The 11,999-nt window shown below is 40.1% G+C and overlaps 1 protein-coding gene across 1 annotated transcript; it reads right to left on the reverse strand.

The window, feature by feature from the left end:
• Positions 1-2,538: 2,538 nt before the first annotated feature.
• LOC124165493 lies at positions 2,539-11,999 on the reverse strand. Its single transcript, XM_046542932.1, has 2 exons — positions 11,857-11,999; positions 2,539-4,315 (listed from the first exon to the last, which is right to left on the reverse strand). The coding sequence occupies exons 1-2, from the start codon at positions 11,860-11,862 to the stop codon at positions 3,710-3,712; spliced, it is 612 nt and encodes a 203-aa protein (XP_046398888.1). The 5' UTR covers positions 11,863-11,999; the 3' UTR covers positions 2,539-3,709.

An 11,999-nucleotide genomic window follows, 5' to 3' on the forward strand; every position in this document is an offset into this window, starting at 1 on the left:
GGTCCAAACTATGTTTACATCCAGTGAGTTTTTCACATGGTACTCCTAGTGTTAACGCTTGGGCGTATTTCTTATGTTTAGAAAAATATATTCAGGATAACTAATGTGCGATAAAACTAGAGGCACTTTTTTTTATTTCACCGCAGTTTTTTACTTATTTGTGATAATCTTCCAAATCATTTGAAATTGAGAGCGTAGCATTGGCGGCGAAGGAAATGCAGTTGTCATGAAGACTTTGCTGTCGGTCAATTAATGCCTAACTCCGTGTGATAGTGTTATTATATATGTGTCTAAACAATGTTATTAAGTCAGTGAACATTTCATACGGTGGTTCTAGTGTCCAGGGGCGCAGCTAAGAATTAAGGCCAGAGGGGGTTTTAGGCGCAAGTGATACTTAGGGGTATGGGGGTATTGCATACTCGCCAGGGTAAGCAGGACTTGCGGGGGCCCTCCTCCAGAAAAATTTGAGAATAATGGTTCAAAATGGCGATTTTTACGGCTTTCTGAGGTATATATGATTAATCATACTGATCCAATTAAGTGAAATGGATTAAACTTAAAAATTTCTCTGAGCTCTGGGGGGGGGGGGGGTTATATCCCCCAAACCCCCCCTCGCTGCGCCACTGCTAGTGTCAACTCTTATTACGTCTTTCTTATGTTTTGAAAAGGATCTGAGAATAATGTGAATATATGTTGAAATTAAGAGAACCTAATTTTTGAATTTCACCGTATATACTGAAGTAGTTAAATAGTTCATGAAGGAAATTTAATAAATAATACTTAATTATTATAATTTTCGTCTGAAGATTTTCACAGCTTCTTTTATCTATGTTGGTGGTGGTTTTCGGGTATTGCTGTGTAGAAAACATTTTTACTCGACGTTTCACTCCTCCTACTCCCCTTCAATCTATGGGAGTGTATGAGGTTCCCTGCTGCTGCGGAAGAAGCTACGTGGGGCAGAGCAAGCGTTCAATCTCCCAAAGGCTTAAGGAGCACGAAACGGCGTTAAAATTACATCAGTGGGACGCATCAGCAGTTGCTGAACATTTTGCCTCCAGCCCTGGGCATAGAATAATGTTTGACGCTACACGGGTATTAGCGAAGACGGAAGAATACCATCCGCGTCTTATACGTGAATCCATCGAGATAGCGAAAAGACCTAATAACTTTAACAGGGAGGATGGGTATAACCTCAGCCGTATATGGAGAGGGTTCCTAGCACAATATAATGACCAACGGCTATCGCCTAAAATTCAAATCCGGCACAACAATGGGTAGCGAAAAACATGTATAAGCTCGGGACGAGAATAAATTCCTTCCATTATCTTGATAACGCTCCCAGTAGGAGGAGTGAAACGTCGAGTAAAAATGTTTTCTACACAGCAATAACCGAAAACCACCACCAACATAATTATTATAATATTCCAAAATGTTTCGCATGATATTAGTGAATTGATGGTGAGTTTAGTTCAGGAATGGTATGTTCTGATTTTTATATATCACAGTTGAAATGACTTTGCTGCATCAGAATTTTCTATTTATTTAAAAATGGCATCAGAAAGGAAGATAAAAGACTTTTACCGTGGAAAATAAAAGACGAATTTTTTTCGGTTTTCAAGCGTTTAATATCGTTCAAAATGAAATTTGATGTTACCTCAGTACAAATTTCGTCCTCGCCAAAAAGAAGTTCATCCGGGTACGTTTAGCACTTTCACCAGTCGTGCGACGCGTGCGCGTGGCACGCTACATCAATTAATTTCACCGTTTGGCGGAACCGCCTCCCTTGTCATCTCCGATTTTTTTCTTCTTTCCGAGAGCTCGATTGGGATGCTTTGGCGTTTTCACCAACTCGACTTTCTTTCGCGTCCAAAAAGGTAGTCTCTTTTCATTTCTTCTGGAGCACCTGATTTTGGCTCCCCGCCACAGAAAAACTGTTATCCACAATCCCGTGACGAAAAAAGTCCGGAACACTCTTCCTACGCCGTCGATTTTCATCGCTAGGATAGGAATGGAAGAAAATGGGATAGAAGATGACGATCTAGATGCTTAGAAGTTGGAATGAAATGGAGAGTGAAACTCTGCTTTAAGTGGTGAGTCGAGATCCACAAACAAGGTTTGTTAGCGGGACGATCCTAGCATTTAGCGTCTTTGTCACGCACATTCAATTGCATTGGAGAGGGATTGAAAACCGGAGAGAGAGATGGCTAGAATATTTTGTGGACGACATGTGTGAAAGAATGTTCAAAATAAAACCAAGAATTTTCATTGATTGTTCACTCATCATTTTACTTTATAAGAATAATTTGTGAAATTTTCCCTACTCATCAAGTTGCTCAGGCATGTAGCTACACGGGAAAAACAGATATCGGAACAAGCGGAATATAATTAGGCTCACGCTTTCAGGCGATGTTGTATAATTAGGCTTGCTCTGACTGTTTATGAGTATGCGATTTCTGATTTTATGAAACCCTGGATGTCAATAACAAACAATAAATATCACTATAGACCACTTTTGATTGGGATAAAAAATACTTCAGCTACATGAGAAAGAATGAATTTTTAAGCAGCGCAATATCATTGGCGCGACTTATTTTAGGTCACTATATCATCAGATATTCAGAAACGATCGAATTAAATAGTCCGAAATTGAATTGTTTTTTTTTACTTTCTTCTATCTTAAGTTAATGATGTGGTGACCGAAAAAATTAGTAGCGCCAACATTTGTGTTTGTGGAGCTTAAAAATTCATTGATTTATTATAATATACATGGGGCCACGCTGGGCGTGAATTAGTTGGAGTTATACTTCCGCTGTGCCCATTTCCTTGTTTGGGATCTCAGATGATCGAAGGTTCACTGCATTTCCTTCTCAGCACTTCCGCACGGTTGAAGTTATCGGAGAGTCTTCGAGGCAGGCACACGATAGCGCGACCACTAACTGACGCATACGGCCGGTTTTCAAGTCGGGCCAATTGGAAAGACACGCACATAGCAAAATGCGACTCGTTGGTCAAAACTTGCTCGTGCGACCGAAATTTTTGATTTTGTCCGTCCCTGGTGAACTTTTAATAACCACTGAATTCAATGCAATGGAAAAACGATAACCTTATATGGGATCAGCAGAAGCCAGATCAAGACCTCCCAATTCCACCCAGTTCAATGTGGAATTTGAATGTGGGGATAGTGCCCTTGTAAATTTATTGAAATACCGTATATTCCCAATGTTTAATAATGCAAATTGCTAGCCAATCTAAACTTTTTGGGTTGAGGTAAAAATTCAAAGTTTTTGGGATTTCCCATTTAAATTCGAAAACAGGATTACACCAATGATGTTCAATATTTGGAAGTCCCTTCTAAGATAGCTAGATGCGTAATTTCTGGGCTTCAATCGTGGATCGTCATTCTATTGTATTAGGTCCAGTGGTAAAAGAACACATTGTCTCGGCGCGTCGCGCACTGCCTACGACATCACTGCGACTCTGCCAATCCTAATGGTTTTAGCGGCCGTGGACGAAGGGATTGTTGCATCAGTCAGTAGCGTTCGCGCTAATGCGCACCTGCCCTGACACGATATCATTCCCCTTCCACACTCAACACACAAACACGCCAACAGTCTCCGATTATGGACAGGATCAGAATCTCTCTCCCCACCACTATGTATCTTGAATCCTCTCCTTCTCCCTATCTGTCTCCAATAACGCCTTCGCCACTTCACCGCTCCTCCTCCTTCGCCTCATCCTCCTTGGCCTTCTCGCCTGCGTCCGCCGCCGTCTCTTTTGGCGCCTCCTGGGCCTTAGCCTCGCCGGGGAGCGCGGGGGCGTGGAACGCGGGCCCGAAGAAGTACCCCGGGTGTGCGAACGGATGGTGGATGAACGGAGTGGGGTCCGGGAGCGGGAAGGCGTACGGATGGTAGAGTGAATAGAAGGGCAGCGTGGTGGCAACCACCGTGGGCGCGGAGGAGCTGTTGGTGACGGTCGCACCCGGGAAGTTGACCGCGACGTGGGTGATGGGCAGGGCGGGAGGGACGGGAAGGTGCGGCGGTGCGGGCGTGGATGCAGCGGGTGCGGAGTCGGCGTCGCCGGGTGCCTCGGTGGAGGCGGCGGCTGAAGAGTCCTTGCCCTCGGCGGCCTTGCCCGCGTTGTGGAAGATGGGGTGGTCTAAGGGCAGGGAGTAGGCGGCGCTGGGGAGCAGGTTGCCGTCCGACCGCACTATGATGTTGTAGACCCTTGGGGTGCGCAGGAGAGGGAGCGGGTGGGCGAAGAAGCCCGCCTGGGCGACACCCGCCACCAGGGCGGCGAAGAGAATTGCAGCGCAGGCCTAAATGGGGGAAAATAAGAGATGCCATTGTTACCAACATATCAGAGAGTCTTAGGGTGCTAAGTCTAGCGGCTGGACGTTTTGGTTTTTATCGAAGGGTCCTAGGTACTAATCCTGGGGGAAGCCTTTTGGTGTCCCAAACCACATACAAATGTGCAGGTATTTGGGATTATCTCGAAATCGAAGGTGGCCAAAGCGTAGTTTCACGGTACATTAACAGGTGCGAGTTAATGTGTGAATGCATGAACGATTGTGTCGGACCGGAACGGAATATGTACGAATGTATAAACCGAATCAGAACAGGTTCAATTTTCCGTTCATGCGTTCGCACAAGTTGGGTTGTTACACGGTGCATTTTCGTGATCATTCACGCGTTAACACATTTAGACATTATCTCGTGCGTGTTAATGTATCATGTAACAAGGCCTTATGGGAAAACAATTTTCCCCCCATGAGTGAGTGGGATTTACACACCAGAGATAAGTCTGGTTTGGGCTAATTCTCACCTACGAAAAAATAGCTTAAATCTGGACGGAGAATTTGGGAAGCACATCAGATTTGGAAGGAGATTTGGGTAACACATGAGAAGGTTTGAGGGGAGCTCGTTAGCCTTGGCCTCTGACGTATGAGTTCCTAGATCAAATCCCGGTTCAGGCCTTCTGACATCCCCGATCATGTGAAGTCGAGATGCTCGGTCGCTTAGGGAAAAGAACTGACCCCCTAACCCTGAATGTGTGCAGTCGTTCGCCCGCGTGTTGGGGTGAGCTCTACCCTCAGTTATTCTGGCCAGAACTAGGGCGGAAATACAAGAGTGGAAATTGAGTGAGTGAGGGGATTTATTTCAAGACTATTTCTAGTTTTTATTCGGTGAAAAACAATGTGCAGTGACCAAGAAAACTTATAAATAATTTTAAAATTTTAATAATTTCTTTTTATGAATACTGAATGGAAGGGTACGGTTAACCATGGTAAGGAAAATGGTTAACAATGTTCGACTGTTTCAGGACTTTTTTCAGAGCAAGACCTTTTGAGAGAAATTCTGGATGGTGCTTATAAAGAAATCAGGCTGCAAAAACTATTAGACTTTAAACTTTTTACACGAGAAAACCTTATTATTGTTACATGAAGTATGAATTCTTAAATATTGGCCTTTTTCAATGAAAAGAATTCTATTACTTACTGTTAAATTTTTATGTAAAATAACTTGAAATTCGTTCAAAATTACTCGGGCAACTCAGGGATTTTTTTTCTTTTTCTGGAAAACCTTAGCAGTTTTAATGGTATCAAAATTACTCTAGTTTAAACAGCACCCATGCAATACTTCCTTTTGAATTGATTTAATACAATGCCTAAGTGTTATGACTGACGAAATGTTGTAACTTCGGAGTTTGGGACAGACGGATGTAGGGTTAATGGGGTGAAAGAGAGAAAGAATCAGACTAAGGTCTAATGAGATCGAAAATTAGTATACAGTTATCTGGATTCTTTATTTCGCTCCTAAATCATAATTGCAAACGTGCCATATTAATAGATCTTTCATAAAAATTCCGAAAATGCATTTTCCTGAATGATAATTACTCATTAATTAATAATAGTGTTTTAAATTTAGGAATAATTGCTGTCACTTAATCGGCGGAGATAATTCATCGATTTATGAAAAATGCGCAGCTGTCCAAATTTAAATAATAATAATTCATTACTCGAACGATGATAATTATATGAATTGATTGAAACGGTTTATGGAGTGCTTTTATGTAGTTAAACATAACTAAATTCCTCCAATGCTGTGCCGACATTTATTTTAAATGGAGATCAATAGCTTTCTTTATCAAGAAGAATATGGAAAGGATGGATTCTTGCCTTGGGATGGGACTCTAATGTAATTTTAAGTCAAAACTTTAGATGAATTTGTTCTTGATAATGCGCCGGGAAATTAGCTTTACAATGCCTCCAACCTCTCTTTCTTTGAGTTTATTGTGATCATTCGATAGTCACGCTGTCTTTGTTTCTCTTATTGCCACTTTTAATGTGTTTTGGCGGCGTTGTAGTTAAACGGGTGGGGCGTTGGACCGCCAGACTTGAGTGCTGTTAGAGTCCTTCCATAATATTTCCGTACTTCAACATACATTAATGAAAGCCCTAAATTATCTAGGTATTTCATTTTCCAAAATTCAATTTAACTAGTGGCTTAGATGAACTTTCGTCTTTAAAAGTCAGGCTCATTTAAATAATTTCGTTTAATGAATACTGAATGGAAGGGTACGGTTAACCATGGTAAGGAAAATGGTTAACTATGTTCGACTGTTTCAGGACTTTTTTCAGAACAAGAACACGTAGATGGTTCAATCTAATCCGTAGCATAGGTACATGTAAACAAATCAGTGAGAACTAATGTAGATAAGATATTTTTTTTACCTTTTGTGAGAAATTCTGGATGGTGCTTATTATGAAATCAGGCTGCGAAAAATACTAGTAGACTTTAACATTTGTACACGAGAAAACCTTATTCTTGTTACCTTAAGTATGAATTCTTAAATAGTGGCCTTTTCCAAAGAAAAGAATTCTACCTTTTACTGTTAAATTTTTATGTAAAATAATTTGAAATGAGTACCGGTTTGGTAAAGGTTTACCAAATGTTATAGTTAACAAGTATGTGTCTACGTAAATTAAAAATAATTTTGTGCCATAAATGGTATATTTCAGGAAAGAGAAAGTGCATTAACCCAAAACGATGATGAGCGATTAGCGATTAAAGATTAACTTGGGATGAAGTTTGAAAATGGTATAGAAAATTTACCTTGTTCTAAATTAAAATTATAAGTTCATTAACAGAGTAGCCATTGACCTTTACCCCCCCCCCAATTCAGCTTTTAGCTAATTATGGGATGAATTAAGAGTCTAATACTTAATATTTTATTTCTTGTTTCAGATGAGTTCTGTTTGATGTGATATTACCCCTTACTCGGCAAAAACAAAATAGTCCCCGCACCAATGTAATGCTTGTATCTGGAAATTTTATAATTTTAAGCGAAAAGAATGAGCCTTTAATTAAATTTTCTAGCATTCTTTAGCGTACCTTTATGAAAACAACAAATACTTATAAATTGCCAAAGTTTCCTCGATTTATTCAATCTCGATCTAATCCTGTGGAATTGTATTCGTAGTATGTGAACATTTTATGTCTAAATTCCTTTCACATTTAGAAGATACATAATTTTCCCCTTCGTCGATAGTGTGCCTCAAAGTTTTCTTGGATAAGAAAAAAAACTTATAATGAAATACTAGAAAGTTAATCATGAGTTAGTTAATTTTAGTGTGCCTCAAAATTACTTTAAATGAGCAGAATGTTTTTGGAGTACAAACGGTGCATGCTGGGACCGCGCTCGAGTAAGAGTTAGAAATTGTTATTGTATATTTTCTGTGCATTTATCATATTTCCTAGGTGTGTCAATAACTTAATGCGCCTGTGAAATGTTTTTATATCTTTTTCTGCTTAGCATGGAATTCTTATTGATAAGGTAGCATTTTAACGCCCGTATTCGCTGTCGTAAATGTTGTTGCCAATCATTGAATAGTGCAGTCCATAAAGTAGTAATTTTAATTTGATTAGAAAAACGCTAAAATATTCAGGTTCTGTAATGCAAATAATTCGTCGCCTTCATATAGTTTCCGTTTGCGCATAACTCAACGTCTAAAAAGCCTAATCTTCTGTTTGCGTTTGATGAATTGATTTATGTATTCGAAATAAGTCTTTATTCATCACCAGTGAGGAACCTTGAATAGGTACATGAAGAGTTAGTATGTATAAGTAAATCATGCGATATGACACGTCGGGGTTACATTATCCGAACCGATAAAAAATGGCGTGGACAAAAAATATTACTCAGCGATCGCGCATAACGGTAAACACCTTCACAAACTCCAATTCCGACACACTCCCTTTTCTTCCGGAATTCCCCCAAAGCCATTACGCCTACTTCACTACTCTTATTAACTGCCCTCACCAACGTGATGCAGCCAACTCCACTTAGCCGATCCAGTTTCATTAAAAACATTATCTCCTGATGCAGTAAAAGCAAATAGAGACCTTGAGGATACTTGGCGTTCTGAGTGGATGCCTTGAGCGGCACGTAATGAGAATAGCTGAAGCGAGGTGGAGATGGATTAAAGTGTTTTCTATATTGAATTATACGGAGTATTATATTTAATTTAAAATTTTTATAGATAAAAATATTTTTAAATGATGTGCCGGCCTCAGTGGCGACGGGGTAAAGTCCTCGCGTGCCAAGCAAGAGGTCGCGGCTTCGAGTCCCGCCTGGTTAGGTTTCCCATATCCCGGGCATGGTTGTTAGTGTACGTGCAATTGTTAAATTTGTTGAATATCCCGAAGTAAAATGTCCTGTATTCGGTGGTTTTACAATAAAATAAATGAAAATAAAATAAATTGATTGGGCACATCCTCAGGCACAGATCGTCAAAGCGGCAGTGGCTAAACATTAGGGGATAAGCCTCAATGAATAATTAAAAGAGACTGATGTATGGCCACAATGACAGTTGGATTTGAATAGTAGAAATTATTTGAAGGATGAAGCGAAAGACGGAGGAGAGCAATTAAAAGGAAGCAATGAAAAGACATTGAGCGAAGCGGAATATGATAAGGGGCGGTATGCAAACCGAGTTAACGAGGGTAAGCGAGTACACATGTACAATAGCGCTCAAGTTGGCTGCGTAGTAACAAAAAATGAGTACAATATTGAAACCCTAATTCCGGTTCTATTTTAAAAAATAGAAAAAGTTAGTAATGGAATGATTTTAAATATTTAAAATCTAATTCCTTCTTTGGGTATTAAATGTAATCGGAATGAAATTTGTAATCGAAATGAACAGCATTAAAACGAACGCTAATGTCGCATTAGCCAATTATAATTATCACGTAATCTCGGATTTTGCCATTTCAATCTCACTCCCACGCGTCGGACACCACGAAATATTTGCATTAATTTGTTTGAAATTATTGAGCCAAACAGTTTTTTAAAATTTAAGAATTGCTCTCGTTTGGATTACACGGACACATCGTTTAGAATTTCCATCATTAACGCCTCCTCGATGCTGGTGGAAAAAACGAAATATGTGCTTCTATATCCAATATTATTTTTTTTACGAATCCTTTATTTCAATTACATAAGCAGAAAGAGAATTGCTAATCCTTGCAGGTATTACGTGACATCTTTCTTTTTGGGTACAAAACTGGTTATATTCATGTTGCAAAAAAGTAAGTTAGTTAGTTTTAAGCATAGTGATCCTTGAAATCTGCACTTTAAAGAGCTATATATCGTGAAGGATGAATCATTGCCATATGATATAGATAAAGATAAAGATATTTATTTCACTGCCCCAAAATATTACAACATATGTCATACATTAACAGTGAAATTAGACACCCCTTAAGATGAGTCTTGATTAGGGGTTGCCATTACATACAAATAAGGCAATGCTCGGCAGTACATTTTATATTAACTTTTAAACAAAAGTGGCTCTTCTATGAGTCCTACATAGAAACATTTGTCCATGTGCATGTATACAACCTTGAAAACATACAAAATACGATTAGAATACAGTAATAGGAAAATTAACATGAAATGAAATTATAATAAATTTCGCTTCATTTCCGCCGAAATTGCTAGCTCTCTGAATAGGACGCATCACTATAGCTCGTTCGCTCATATTTAGTTGTTTTGCCGTGACTTTGGAACTTATAATTCCAATTTGAAATTTTTAGAGCATTTAGAATAAGCTCTTACAATATCTTGCATCTAAAATATAAAAATAGCCCGAGAAAACACTGATTTAAAATTTATGTATTAAAAGTATAGTAAAATTGTGTCAAGAGTTTATTCCGTACACTATTAAAATTTCAAGATAACGGTGTAAGTTTTAAAAAAAGTGGTACGCTACGCCACGCAGACCGGTCGGGAGGGAATGCTGCGAAAGTAGGATCCACCAATATAACAATAGTGAATTCTCAAGTCGTCCTCTTTTACCCAATGCGCGTTTAAATGGGTTTACAAGCGTTACCAGGGGCATTGTTGACGGGCAAAGTGATCCGAATTTTACGCAGAATTAGGCTAAAATCAGGGCTGGTCAAAGAACTAAAAATTTCGCGGTCTGTGTTTGTCAATGTTAATGGAATTTTGGGATAACCCGTGTCATGACTTTAAAATGGCCTCCAAGACCTCGTCAGGGAAAATTATGGACTCAGAAATTGATGCTCAGTAAAGGCGACGCGATCATTTGCCCTGATAAGGTCTCCGGTATAGGGGAGGAAACGTTGGCCATTTTAAAGACGCGGCTCACTCCCTAAATCCTATTATCGGGGCTGTTAATCAAAATTTGTATTCTTGATGATGTTATCTATCGAATGCATAGCTTTTCATTTTCATTCCTCGCAGTTGTAAATACTGTACTGGAAAATATTGGAAGTAAATGGATCGTACTGTACTCATCGCTGCGGACATTTTTGAAAACCGATTAAAAAGCGACCTAAGTGGCAATGGAAGTAGACCTTTTTGAATGGGGCCTCCTCTAAGTAGGGGCCTCCCTTGGTAGGCTCCTAACAAGAGATGTCCCTCAAGTGTCGCCACCAGGTATCGTTCAAATTTTGCTAGGTGATAGGAAATGGATTCCCATGAGGTGCAGTTTTTATTTCAGCCGCCAATGCTCAATACTTAAAGAGATATTAGGGACGGAAAGTACAACGGAAGCGCCTAAATGAGTAGAAAACGTAGCGCACCAATCGCCCCTAATACTCCGTTACTAGGATGAACAGTGAAGGACGCACTGACGGCGTATTGTCGTACTATGGGTTAAATGCATTTAGGCGTTTTCCTGGTACTTTCCGTCGCTAATATTTGGAAAGGCATTGAGCGTTGGCGGCTGAAACAAAAAATACACCTCATGGGTATCCATTTACTATCACCTGGAAAAATTTGAACAAGATATGGTGGTGTTTTTGAGGAAATTCCCTTGTATTTAGTCTATCAAGTGGACAACGAAGAGGAGGCCCCATTCAGGTGTTATTTCTATCGCCACTTCTATCGCTTTTTAATCGGTTAAAAAAAGTCCGCAGCAATGAGTTCAGACCGATCAAATTTGCATCCAATATTTTGCAGTACACTATTTGTGATTACGATAATAACAAAAACGATTGCGATAATAGCAAAAACTACACTTCAGGAGTTTCCATTTCCTATCACTTAGCAAAAAGAGATCTGGTGGAGACACTTGAGGGACTTTTCTTGTTAGAACGAATCTGCACTGGAACAAGTGACGACGACTTTTGGCGACTTCCTCCCTTGATCCCGTAAAACACCTCCTTTCACACCGGACAACACGGAGCACACCTCTAGGTCCACACTTCCCCCTCCCCCTTCCGATGAGGCCCCACCCCATCCTCCCCCACAAAACCCATTGTCCACGCCCCAAACACCACCCCATCCCACCCCCCCAAAAAAAACTCATCCCCCACACCCTATGCCCCTTACCTTCATTTCGCTAGGAACACAAGTGGCTGAGGTGCGTTGGGTATATCCTTCGTCTGCCAACTGGCCAACTTAAGCCGCCCTCTTGAAAGCGCTCTCGATTTTCTCCCCGTGGCCAAGGAGAATCGAATGGTTACGGATCGGAG

The sequence above is a fragment of the Ischnura elegans genome, chromosome 9 (genome assembly GCF_921293095.1).
Source record: "Ischnura elegans chromosome 9, ioIscEleg1.1, whole genome shotgun sequence".
Lineage (NCBI taxonomy): Eukaryota > Metazoa > Arthropoda > Insecta > Odonata > Coenagrionidae > Ischnura > Ischnura elegans.